Source organism: Mus musculus, chromosome 1 (assembly GCF_000001635.26).
Source record: "Mus musculus strain C57BL/6J chromosome 1, GRCm38.p6 C57BL/6J".
NCBI classification, from domain to species: domain Eukaryota; kingdom Metazoa; phylum Chordata; class Mammalia; order Rodentia; family Muridae; genus Mus; species Mus musculus.
In genome coordinates, this window is record NC_000067.6 from 176,203,927 (window position 1) to 176,217,652 (window position 13,726).

General features: G+C 42.6%; 1 protein-coding gene and 1 long non-coding RNA gene across 14 annotated transcripts in view; one reads left to right on the top strand and one right to left on the bottom strand.

Moving 5' to 3' along the window:
• The window catches only part of Pld5 (phospholipase D family, member 5), a 319,212-nt gene that overhangs the window by 241,626 nt on the left and 63,860 nt on the right, over positions 1-13,726 (bottom strand). For 3 of the 12 annotated variants that reach the window (NM_001195816.1, NM_001357847.1, NM_001357845.1), the window contains exon 1: positions 9,694-10,016. The exons of 8 other annotated variants lie outside the window; for them this stretch is intronic. In NM_001195816.1, the coding sequence (NP_001182745.1) occupies positions 9,694-9,696 (3 nt within the window). In that variant the 5' untranslated portion in view covers positions 9,697-10,016. Of the gene's footprint in view, positions 1-9,693; positions 10,147-13,726 lie in introns of those variants that run through there. One more of the 12 variants, XM_030254900.1, reaches the window with a different exon arrangement.
• Positions 3,133-10,146, top strand: Gm46173. 2 transcript variants are annotated; one of them, XR_003948256.1, is made up of 3 exons: positions 3,133-8,336; positions 8,435-8,557; positions 10,009-10,146. It is a non-coding gene; the product is annotated as a predicted gene, 46173 (long non-coding RNA). The 2 variants fall into 2 exon arrangements; XR_001779548.2 differs by lacking the exon at positions 10,009-10,146 and adding an exon at positions 8,656-9,733.

The following is a 13,726-nucleotide window of genomic DNA, read 5'->3' on the forward strand; positions in this document are numbered from 1 at the left end:
TCTCTCTGCTTTTACTTTGCTTCTGAGTAAACTCCTTTGTTACATTGCTATTTGTGTGTCATCCTTCATTTCTTTAAACAAGATGCCAAGAACCTTGAACACTCAGTCCAGACAGAGGCTAGTGATAACAGAGCTGAGTTGACAAAGCAGGGATATGAGAGAGAGGAGACAGTGAAGCCTCTGCTGGAAGACTCTCCATGATCAGAACACCCTACTTGCTCATAATATTAATTTAAAAATTAACTTAGGTCATTTTGAACATTCTTCCATATCTTAGATTAAAACATAATACAACAACAACAACTTCCATGAATAAGATTTTAACCTGTGGCACAGGGTAAATTTGTACTTTCAGTGTAAACTCAAAGTTCTAATTTTACCCATGTTTTGAAGGATATGAAAGTAAAATAAAAGTACATCTCTCAAATTACAGTTTCACAAAGAGTCATTTAAACTTTACGTAATCCACCCTCCCCCCCGTGTCCTTTATTCAATGTTATTTTCCCTTTGATCATTAAAGGCATCAAAAGAAACAAAAATCAATACTAAGCCAATTGGGACCACTGAGAGTAATCACCTTTGCACTTGTGTTTGAGATCTTCAAGAGCCCTCAAGGACATTGTCCCAGACCACACATCCTAAACAACCACCTTCAACTTGCTAAAGTAACACAACCTACATTTTTGTTGTTGTTTTTGAGTTTTCATGGAAACCATGAGGAAAGGTTGAAAAGGTAAGTGTGGGATGCTGTCGTATGTTTCTATGATAGTTTATCAATACTTATTTTCCTCCTTTCAGACTATAACAAACAAAACTCCTACTTAAGCGTAAAGATCTTCATCTCCCACAAAGCCAGATGGCTTCTGAGGGACTTAATAACCTTCCTCCCCTATTAATTTTCTCCACCGTAGCACTTATCCCCAGATGTAAAGTTTCTGTTTATTCTTTCCATGTTTTCTGTTTCCCTCCCCCATGGAGACCCAAGTCTCAGGCAGAGACCACATTTCCCCTGGACATTAATATAACCTCTTCATGTGCCATGAAGTCTAAACCTAGGAGATAAAACAAGAATTATTTGCTGCTGTTAAAAACAACAACAACAAAAAAAGAAGAAAAACAGAGCTCAGCTACATGCAAATGTTACTTTTTGCTCATGCATAAATCAAGTCAGGAGCAGGTGTGGAAGAAGGGGGTTTAGCTTAGAAGGGTCCCCTGAAGACTGATGATAGCTTAGCCATATTCACAACATGGCTTGCAGGCATTGCTGGCCAAGATTGTGTAGGAAGTGCTTATGACAGGCCTGGAAATATCCATATGCAACTGACCTGGTCTTCATACTCAATTGCTGGGAAAGCAAGGGAAATGGGGTATACCTCTATGTCTGGGGGATGGGAAGACAAGTGCCTGCTTGCTGGAAAGCAGTCGGCAGGCCACATATACCTGCTTCAGAAGCAGTTACAAAGGGAGCAAGAAAGAAGGAGAATAGGCTCCCCTTGCTATGGTTGAATGGATGGCAAGGAGAGAAGAAAAGGAGGAGCCTAGGTCCACTCCCCATTCCAATTACCAGACATCTACTTAGCACCCACTGCTTAAAACTCCACTGCCTTCCAACAGTGCTAAGCTAAAGATTCAGTTTTGAACACATGGTCTTTGGGGGGACACTTAGGATTCAAACTTGAGGACCACCCAGTCGGAGGTGACACCACACTGTTACTGTAGGTGTGAATGTATGTGTTCTCTGTGTCCTCCCACGTGTAGCAAACGCCAAAAATTTCAGAACCTTTCCCTAAATTTCAGCTCTCTAAAATAAGCTCATGCAAATCATGCTTGTGCTAAATATTAAATACATTTTTGAAGGGAAAAAAAAAAGCAAAATTTTTACGTTGCCTAAGTATTGAGACAAAGAAAGGTGGCTTTGGGTAGCCCTAAATTCTGCATAGATCAGGGTTAAGTCTGAGAGCTTTGATGTCATTGTACACTCCCAACAGTTACTGAGTGCTGGGGCCAGCACTGTTATTTTTTTTCCCCCTAAACTTCAATCCTTTAAATATCTTTTTGAATAACAAGTAGAAATAAGAAATCTTTCAAAGAGGTCTTCATAGGTCTTCTGACCTTGATACTGGCAAGCGAATCCCAGGATATAGTTCAATCTGCAATTCATTAGACAACCTCCAGTTACGTGAAGTGCTTTGTTGAAAAGTTACTAAAGTACTTTTAGAAGTTTAAAAACGTATAGTTCTTCCCCTTTTTAAAGGCAATTGTATAATTTTGAATCATTCTAGTGAGCAAGCACTGGTCTTCCAAAACGTTAGAAGCTTCAGATCAGGTTACTAGTGGGTCATGACTTCCCTGAGAAGCGTCAACTCTTCTGTCCCGAGTGGGTAAGTTGGAATGATACCTTTGCACACCCAGGGTAGACAGGCTCCACGCCACCCGAGTTCTGTTCCTAAATCATCAGGTTCAATGTGCAGTGCTTAGAGGCTGACCAGTAAGTACACAAGGCTGATCGTATTCTATGCCTAATCAAAGGCAGACCATAACTCATCTGCAAAAGTCTATACAACTGAACCAACGGAACCAAAGGAAGAACGAAGCTGAGTAAGAGAGTCTGTGCTTCAAGGTAGTACAGCTTTAGAGTCAGAGACTTAAGCTACAAAGCATCTGGGGCTAAACCCTACTGGACTGGTCCATGCCAAACTTTCTTGACTACCCAGCCCCTCCCTTCTCTAGGTTCAGATTAAACACAATCCACAATGTAAATATACAACTCTGTCTTCTTCAAAAATGTTCGTCTCTTCCTCACCCTGCCTGCTCCTGTGACTCTGTCCACCTGTCCACTTAAAAGTTTTGCTTATTTGTTTGTGACAGTCTCTGGTGGCCTTAAACTCCTCCTCTTTTTGCCTCTATGTCACTTATACTGACTTAACAGGTACGGGCCACCACACTTGGTTTAGCCCTTTTAAATTGGGTCATTTGCTCCCTCAATGTGGAATGAGTTGTTACGAGAAGGTCTGCTTGGCAGCTGCTGATATTTGGATGTTCAAAGATGCCCATGCAGCAATGTTTATATATATATATATATTTTTTTTTTTTTTTTTGAGGAAAATTTGGAAAAAAATCTTTGGGCATTCAAATGATGATGGAGAGCTATGTTTACTAGAATGCAATGAAAGCCATAAAAATATATGCAGTAAAAAATTGGGGCTAATTAATATGCATAACATTCACATTTCAACATGAAATAACTGAATAAATATTCAGCAGAACATTCACCATGCTGTGTCATCAAGATTCTGAGAGGGGCATGCTTCGACCCACGGAAACTCACAGTCTGAGAGGGAGACAGACAACTGAATACAGTAAATAACAGCATGAGGGCACAATTTCAAAGTGGTCGCAACAGGAGGCAAAGTGGCAGGACACAGTTTAGCAAAAATGGAAACCTTACCAATGGCCGCTATCAATGCTCGTGCGTGTGTGTGTGTGTGTGTGTGTGTGTGTGTGTGTGTGTGTGCACTGCATAGGTGTATGTGTAGATGTGTAAGAAAGAAGTCCAGAAGCTGGCATCTGCTGGTCTTGAGCGATCTCACTTTTTTCAGCATGTTGTCAATATTCTGTAATTACCACGGGCATCTTTGAAAAATGCAAAAGAAAATCTTTATTTATTTATGAAAGATTTACTTGTGTGTGGGGGGGGGGCATGTATGTGGGAGGGCATGTATGTGTGTGAGTGTAGGCTGGACCTCTTGGAGGTGGAGCTATAACATAAGCAGGTTGTGCGACAACTGGCTTGACTTGAGTTACAGAACTTCAATCTTCTGAAAAAAACAGCAAGTACTCTTAACCACTCCTTCAGTTCAGAAAATAGTGTGTGTGTGTGTGTGTGTGTGTGTGTGTGTGTGTGTGTACACTAGGCTTGCTAAACTTTGCTTGCTTTATTATTACATATTAGGCTATATTTACACTTGGAGTTATAAGTGCTTCCCATTTTTCCTTAATGTAAGTAAAAGATGTAGATTTCCTGACATTTGAGTATATATGACTTTGGCACATTTAAAAGTAAGCAAGGCCTGGTAGTTCACACTTGTAATTCTGATGGTAAGAAAGGTGAGGCCGGATTATAGGTCCCAGGAAAGCCTGTGTTCCATACCAAGACCCTAACTGAAGAAACAAAAAACATACCAAACAATAACGACAATGAAAGATAAGAGTAATAGTAAGCTTTAACAGGAAAGTCCTCAGAGGCCCAAGGCAGCTGATGCTGGAACTTGGCAATTTTGTACAACTGAATCCCTGCCAACTCCAAAGCATCCATTACATCTCAATATGACAGTCCTCAAAAGGCTATTGAATTATTTCTGAGTTCTCATAAAGATATGCAGAAATTAACTTGTGACATACTTTAGTCCTTGCCATATATAATTTATCTCTTCTATTTAAAGGTCCCAGTACTTTTACAAGCTCAGCCCTGAGCTTCATGTAAAACAAGAGGGTAGGGCCTTCCTGCTGACTGCTTAGAGATTCTCCAATGGGCCCAGAACCCCTACCCTGGGACACAAAGGGTGGTCCAGCCTTGGCCTCCAGGGAATATATAGGGTATCTAGCTCAGTCCATTCTAGAGTACCCCAAGGGCTTACTCCTAACATAGCTTTCATGAAAAAATATTTGTATGTGTTTTTCTTTGTAGAAGATATATAGTCATTCTTATAAGAAGATCTATTTAAAAGAGAAAACAAGACAATTTTCAAATATCCTCCCAGCTCTACCATTGTCAGAGTTGTGGTAAGCTCACTCCTCATCTATGCCTATGTACAGGCAGCACACCCCCCGGGATTTTAAGCGATGAGACCATTCAGTTATTCTTAGAACAAAGAAGTGGACGTAAAGCTCAAACGTAAGTAGACCTGAACTGGAGGGTGATGAAGGGACTCCGAGCAGCTGCACCATGGCTTCCAGGAGCCAGTGATAGCATAGTCTCCAAGCTTATTTCGCAAATATGTGAGTTGTCCATTTATGATTTATGCACGTTTTCCAGTTCTGATGTTAGCTTAACAGATCACTTTAGTAAAGGAACCCTGCTTAAGTAAGTCAACAAACGAATTAAGAAGACGGGCAGGGAGAAATGTATACAGTCCTGAATGCACCAAAATCAATTTTTGTGTGTGTAGTATTTAATTTTCTGTGCCTTAAAAAATTAATTCATTATTTGTTAATGCATTTGCACACAATTTAAATAGGCAATTCTTACAAGTGTTAGGTTGGATAAATGAGTATTGGTTTTTCTTCACCGGTATTATAGTTAAGTTACAAGCAGCTTTGTAAAGAATATTCACAACCAATGAATAAAAATTGGGGAAGTCTTACATATAGCAATAGGGTGTGAATTGGGGAGGTTACTCGACTACTTAAGGGCTTAATCAAGGTGATGTACAGTGAACACTACCAGGAGCTTGGGAGCTGACCATTGAAGAGAACTCAAACAAGAAAACAGTAAGGAAAGGAAAGAGGATGGCAGTGTAAGCTTAAGCTAAAGGAACCTGGACGCCCGCATGCTACTGCTCTGCGCACATTTAGAGAAAGACATTTCAGCTGCAGTCAGAGATGAGGACACATGTTAGCAGCATCTCCTTAGAAATTTCACTCTAGCTACCAGCTTACTCATGTCTTTCAAAGTCTTCTGTCTATCAAAGTGATTTTGCACCCAACATCAGACAAGAGAGTTATAGCCATTAACTAGGTCAACGTTGTTTTCTCCAGTATCCACATAGAGAACACATAGAGAATTCTTTTGTCTCGTGACCTAATGGACTGGTGCAGTATCCACAGCACACCCTCTGTCCATGCGGTACTTCCATCTGATGAAGATATGGATCAAGTCCAAATTTGTTTATTTTCAGCTTCATGAGCAAGCCCTCCCTAAAATACTGCAAAAAAATAAATAAATAAGAGAGACATTTGCTCTCATTATAGCACTGGCATATGTGCTATAATTTTTAATGCTCTTGGCACGATCTTTAAGAAGAAACTCAGAGCCAAACAACTATCTATGAAGTGTCACCAGATACTAAAGTTACAGGAGATGTGACCTTGGACTTGTGGCCACTGGAAGGCTAAGAAATGAATCTGTGTTTCTTATAAAAGACCCAATGAAAAATATTTTGTTGTAATAATCTGAAGAGACTCAGGCAAAGACCTGACCAGCAATGATGAATTACAAGGGGCCCTTCCTTCACGATTATTGTGCTACTTGCTCCCCATCCCCATCTTTGCCTCTTTCCACACTCAGCTCTGATCAGTAGCCAGTGTGGACAAATGTACCTTTACAGCATAGCCTGCCTCACTTTACTTCTCATGTCTCCCAGCAATCCCGATTGGATGATACTTTAGATAGATTGGATGCAGTGTGCCCCAAAGGCTTCGTGTGTTGGATTCTCAGGGTAGCACATAAGGAAGTGAGGCCTGGAGGAAAGTCTTTAGGTCTCTGAGAGCCTTAAGGGATCAAGGTAGGACCCTTGACTTAGCTCTCAAAAACACAGCTTAGTTTAAAAGTTAAGGCCGACAAGAATAGCTCTCAACCTTCCTGCCTGGCAACTTCACTCTCACATTCATTTATGCCACCATATTGTTAGCCATGAAGTCCATAGCAGATATGAGCTGATCCTAACACTGTCTCTTTAACCTCCAGATTGGGAGCAAAATAAGCATCCTTTCTTTACAAAGTTAACCTGTTTGGTTAGTTGGTTGGTTGGTTGGTTGGTTGGTTGTTGTTTGTTTTGTTTGTTTTGTTTTGTTTTAGCTATTTCATTATATGATCCAAACCAAACAAATGACAAGAAACCCAAACAGCTGACATTGGAAACATAGGAGGAAAAATGTCCTCAGTGAGTTGTTTTAAGACTGCTATGAGTCTGCCTAGGCCTGGATCTCCTCCAATAAGCTTGCAAGACTGTGTGGTGAGTAGGGTTTCTGGTATGGGAAGATGGTTCTCTTATAAACTGATAGCCAGGCAAGCAGGCAAACCCAATGTAAATGCCCTGTATGTGCATTTGAACCTCTCAGTGCTGAGGCAGAGGAGGCAGGTGGACACTTGGCACTCACTGACCAGTCAGTCTAACTAATCTGTGAGCTCTAGGGTCAGAAAGAAACCCTGTCTCAAAAGAACAACAACAAAAGGGAGAGAGAGAGGAACAGAGACAATCTATGCCAATCCCTGACTTCCTGCTACATGCATACACAGGTATACATATCCACATAAACATGCGTGCACACACATACACACACACACACACACACACACACACACACTCACTCACACATTCACATACTATAAAATCAATGTGTGTCCATACAAAAGCACTTCAGTGTGCCACCCATTGATACAAGTATAATAATTCTAAAATATATATTTCAAGACAAAGATAAAAAACCTACTAAATACATGTTTGTAAACTACTGTCTGGAAGTATCCACACATTTCCTTTGCTTTGAAATAACTTTAAACTGTTTGCCACTGTACAGGTTGGCTTTCCTTATCCATGTGCCCTTTATGTTTCTAAATAAAACAAATTTCAAAAAAGAAGAAGAATCAGAGGACAGAGTCCTGGAGGGACTGGTTATTTGCTATAGCACACAGCAAGCCCCAACAGGCTCCCCATTCTAATGGGGTCAAGGAGAACATTCTAGGCAATGCCTTCTCTCTGGGAAGCAGGAGACCTCATCAGGCTTGTATGGTGAGAAGCCTGATAGGTTTCCTTCCCTTGGGAAAACAAACAAACAAACAAACCTTCATGACGAACTAATTCTCCCTTCCAATCAAAGACTGCCTCACCTGCAACTGTTTTTAGTCTATAAGTGGAACTACTCCTTAGAAAGTGCTCCTGTAAGCACTTTCACTTTGGAGTCTGTCATTAAGAAAAGCCCATTCAGACTGGGTGTAACTAGGGAATTCTTTCTGAACTCCTTAACAGCAATTAATCAGCATACCCAGAGGACAGCTAGATGCAAGTGTCTTGAAGTTCCCATCCACACTACACCTTCCTTCCAACTCCTCAGGTTAAGTCGGCTGTCCTTAAGGGCCTGCATTTTTTTTTCATGCTGCAAGTTTAACTTTATTACAATTCAACAATCTCGGCCCCTGACTTCTTCATCTTATGTCTGAACTGTACAAGACTGGCCTTGTGTTTATGCCCGTGACTAGAGCCCTCACTAGAGGCAACAGTTCAGCCTGGTCCTTGGTAATCCCCAAAGGAATGTTCTCAGAAGAAAGAAGAAAGGAAAATCACCGTGCTTCAAAACTTCAAGCACAAAGCATCAGAACACCAAGAGTCTCATTTCAGGTTCAGGCTGAGAACGCCCATTGCTGGTTTTCTTTTGGGTTTGTTTTCCCCATCCTGGTGGCTGGGGAGAAAGGGACGAGGCTTATTGTTCTCAACAGGTCCAGGAAGCTGCTAAAATGTTCACAAGAATGGATGGCAGCAGATGATCACAAGAGAGTGGGAACCTTGACCTTGGCCTTGCTGTTTTATTTCTTGGATCTGCATGCTTAGGAGTGACCTAGGTGAGCTTGGGGGAGGGGAGTGGGGCGTAGGGGAAGGGGAGGCAACAAGGAAAGGGAGGTATCCCTGGAAGCCAGCTTTTTAGTTTCCTCTTTTTCAGAATAACTGGAAAGACAGACAGGCATCTAAAAATCCCCACACTCCATCAGAAATCTCTTCATTCATCCAGATTATAAACAGAATAATGATTTCCCACACATCAGCTGTGCAGTCAGATAAGTATATTTCAGGCACCCCTTCTGTATAATTAGAGTTTTTGTTTTCTTTTAAATGTTATATAATCTTGTGGTCATCAACATCCTTCACCCTTTCATTCTTCAAGGGAAACACTTAAAGTCTTCACTTAATATAAATTCTTCCCCACCCCCCGCCCCGTGTCAGCGATGACAATGACTAGGAAATCAGTTGAAAAAGCTACAAAGGCAGCAGAGACCATGGAATAGCCTCTTGCCATGTCCCCCTGAGAATTCTAAGACCCCATGTTTATGGTAAGGTGCACTTCGCTCTGGCAATGGCTGGAGTGAATTGAACTAACTTCCCACAAAGCTTTCCTTGACCTCTTGAGCTCCTGTTGCTGTCACCTGCAGACAGTGTTGAAAGAAACAACCACTTAGAAGTTTTCTCCAGGACTGTGGCATGTCTGCAGGAGAGTGTGAGGCTCACAGAACTCTGACAACTCAGGAGGCCGAAAAGAAAGCGGGCTTAGTACAAAGAGTCCGTGCCCCCATGAAAACATTGAGATGACAGCCCATCCGTTCTTTAAAGAGTCACATGGAAATTAAAGCTATTTTCAGAGGGAAAAGTATACTCTGATACAGTATTAGGGCAAGGCTGAAATTCCAGGTCACCGGTGGAAATATCCTTTCTTGACAAGGCCAGCAAGTGCTTCTTATTAATTATTATTAATTACAAGGCACAGGTACCTATTAACCCTGGCGTGAAAGGTGTCACTTAAGAAAAAAATAAATCAGGCTCTGGTGTGAAGGGTGTCCTTTCCCCTCTAGTGATACCTGACTGTGTCTCAGAGCTCAAGTGACTGTTCACTCTCAGGCTACCAATAGCCATGGTCACCAGCACCCGCTAATCCTCCTCCCCCAGGTTACAAATGAAGTCTGCAGAAAACTCCCAAGAGCCTTACCATTGCGATGAGATCTTCCTGCCTTGCAGAGTCTAGCTGCCCCAGCTGCTGCTTCCCACTGGAGCCCTCCGAGGCAGAGCAGGTCTCATGTGGTGGTGCAAATGTATCACCACCGATTATATTTCAGTCCCTTAATCGCTGGCCTCGATGCTCTGGCAATCAGCCAGCCCGAGCGTGAAGGAAGAGGGCTGCAGCTCCTGTGCTCGGCATTTCCCATGGAATATGCTCTGAGAGCCACGGGCCCCTCGTTTAGCATTTTAGCAAACACGGAGGGCTGCGGAGCTCAATCACATTTCTTTGGCTTTTCCTCTTCAGTTGAGAACAGCCGTGCGGCTTCCTGGAGTGAAATTACAGCACAGGCTCACACTGACCCTGGAGATGGAAGATGCGGGCACTCAGTGTGTAGATGGCCACACGCCACCAACCTGAGCAAAAGAAACCGACTGCTTCCTAATCAGAGAAACAGACAAGCCTACCTAGACAGAGAGCAAGGCAGAGGAGCTGGGCTGCAGAGCACTCTGTGGCTACAGCTTCTGGAGTTTATGCAAAAACCAGACTAATTCATTCTGTGAGGTGGTCGGATCTGGACAGGTGGGAAGCAAAGTTCTCCGTGGGGATTGCCTATCTTCCAGAATAAACTCGAACTTCTTCAAATGTAAGGCTTTCTTTCCTAAAAGGCATTCCTCCGGCCTATCGTACCGTCACAAGCTAATGGGCTCTTTCCTTTCCCTATGTGTTAACTGGGATTTATTGCTTGAATATTTCATCTCTACAATACACTACTATTAAGGGTTCAAACACTAAACAGTGACGGCTCCCCATTGAAAAAGTTCAGCTCATGAGTAGCAGTATATGTAAGAAGCGATGTTGCTCCAGTCACTCACCTGCCTTCCCATCTTGTAAGTTCTAACTGCTAACCATCACCCCAGCACAGAACTCGTGTCATTGTAATTACTTACTAGAGGAATGCTCTCAGTCTACACGGAATTCCTTCCAGAATTGCATCTCCTCTTTCAAAGAGGTAATACTTGGCATCTGGGGAGATGTCAGTGCCTAAGGTGCTTCTTATGCAAGAACAAGGACCTGAATCCAAATCCAGCACCCACATAAAAAACTCAGACACAGTAACATGTACCTATAATACCAGAACTCAGAAGCAGAGTCGGGGGTTGGGGGCGGGGGACCTCTGGAGCTAACTGGTCAGCCAGTCTAGCCATGTTTCAAAAACAAACAGTAGAGAAATGGTTGAGGAAGATATCCCTATGTTGAAGTCTGACTTCCCCAAGCACCTGTATGAGTGAGCTCATCTACACCCACACATACATCACAAACAGGTGCACAGAGGTAATAGCCACACTTCCAGTTAGATCTAGAAAGAGCAGACGAAAGTTTCCATACAGTTAGGCTCTTGTCTCAGAACTGATCAAGCCAAGGACCGAAATTCATGCAATGGCTAAGGAATCTGAGCTTGTAGAAGACTGTGTGGCATTTATCAGCCTGGATAGCATTTAGATGTAGCTGACTCAACACTCTGGGACAATCTCTTATATTTCTGTTCCTGGTGGGCAGCCAGTCATTCAGAACAGAGAAGCTGGCAGGGAGAACAAATACAGTACCCAGAGAAGACAGTATCTGGACAAGATGTAGCTTGGTGCTTGTATTCTAGACACATCCTAGATGCTTCTGACACCTACAAAGTGCCACTCTGGAGTTCTGGAAAGTCAGGTTCTTGTTCTTAAGCTGGGATGACCCTCAGTGCCTGCTTTGGGATATAACTTAATCCCCTCCTTGAGGACAGATGGGTACACAGCCTCAAATCATCCTTATCTGCCCCTTTCCACAAACCTTTGTTCTTGCAAACAATGGAAGCCCACAATACACCATTAGGAAAACACTGTCTTTTTTTTCTATTGGTTATTCAAGGGCAAGAATATTCTTTCCATCTTCAGGAAGACGCCTCTGATGGCTTCAATCATGATTGAATGTGGTGGGACAACCTCCTCCACCAATGTGAGAGGCACAGGTCTCCCACTCATGCCTTTAACCACACGTTAGTTTTGCTGTGCTGGGGGAGTGGGCTCCTACTTGCTTAACCCGTATTCTCTACTGTACCCTGGACTCTGTTTAAAATTCTCAGATTTAGTCCTTACTGGTAAATAACACACGTCACGATTATTCTCCGTGCTGTTTAAGATTCTGCACTCCTTGACACTTATCCTGTCACACCCCTACAGGTCTTCATATTTAGTTGCAAAGAACTCTTCACAGCTCCCTTGACATACTGTGTTCAATCTTGCTACCTAGCTTTGCTACCTGGTGTTCTCTGCCAGGGATGGTTTTGAATCGTTGTCCCCATAGACACCGCTGCTCACTCTGCACAGTCTTTGCCATCTCCCTTCCCACTCCCCAGGGACCAAATGACAGATTGAAGACAGAACATGCATTAATTCTCAGTGTGTACTGTCCCTAGGGTTTTGTCAGAGACCCACACAAACACGAGTAGATTTAGGATCAGTGCTCTGTCTGCATGACTAAGACATGTCCATACAGTGTATTCCCAGTAAGACATGATGGAAAAAGATTTCCATGCAGTCATTTGCCTGGTTTTTAAAAAAAGGGAAGTAGAATTTTACTGATTTTTTTTTAAATGAACACTTGTGCTCTTTGAAATTTTCAGACTTCTCCTCCTGATCTGGTTAGACCACATTGAGTCAGAGACCCAGACATCAACAGTAAGACAAAATTTAAATGTTTGCAGAGAGAAGTAGAAAAACATTTTTTGAAATTTTCTATAAATCAGAAATTTGTATATTTTCATGAAAGGGGATGTGGATATCGAAGAGGCCAGTCTTTTCCCTGCAGTCCTGAAATCACACCCTCTCACACATTTTACGGGCTGGAACGTCCACCTGGCGGAACAAAAATGCCTGAGGTCAGCTGTGTAAGGGACTCAGGGAGAGCTGCCATGGTTGTGAAGGTTCGAGGAAGGGGCAACCCTCACCAGGTAAGTGTCTGCCTCTCCCTTCCTTGTCAGCACTCCACTGTGAGGGTATACAGAGGAGGAGGTGGAACCTTTAGGAGGTGACAAGGTCATGCTCCCTTATAAAAGAGACCCAAGGGAGTCTGCTTGCTCCTTTGCCAGAAGCACACGCCCTTCTTAGAGGGTGCGAAGGTGCCTCTCAGAAGTAGAGACCTAGTCTTCCCTCATTAGCAGCCTCTGCTGCCAGGGCCTTCATCTTGAACTGCCCAGCTTCCAGCACTGTGAGCAGTAAGTGTCACTGCCTGTGTTTCACTTAATTGACAGCAGCTGCCATCTGAACGAAGACAAAATGTATATTAGTAGTACCTATTTCATTTAGTGTTTTCTTATGGTCAAGTCTCATCTTTTTAATGAAAACTTTATTACACTTATAAAAGGTGTTTAAAATATATTTGAATAGCCTAACAAGAAAATTATTACCTCTCTCTATAGAATACTCATAATTCACCAATTCAATATCTTAGAGTGTTGAATATGTACTGATGGAAAATATACTGCATATTGTAACACATACTCTTGACTTTGGATCCTTCTGTGGTTGTGGTGACACCCACTCAAACCAGGGCTCTCCCGTGGGCAAGAATGTAGAGGAAATGAAGAACAGGAACTTTCAGGTATTCCCAACCAGCAACCTAACATCCACGCATACTGCTCCCCAGAAGAGAACGAGAGAGCCTGGACTATTTCTCTTTCCTAGCTGGCCTCTCTTGTCTCCAGTTTCAAATCCCTATCCCATCATCCTGACTTGTTCTATAGCATTGGATATATTTAGACTCACACATTTCTTTCCAGTTCCACCAACACAGACAATCCAAGCTGTCTCGCTAGAGAGCCTTCATGGACCAGTGACTAGAGAGTTATCATACAGGCAGGATGGTTGCCTTCAAATAGACTCTCAAGTCATATGAGTCTAGGAATCATGGAGCATGGAAGGGCATGGAGCATGGAGGGGTGCCTCTCAGTTCTTAGTACTGTTTCAAATGTTTATTTTTC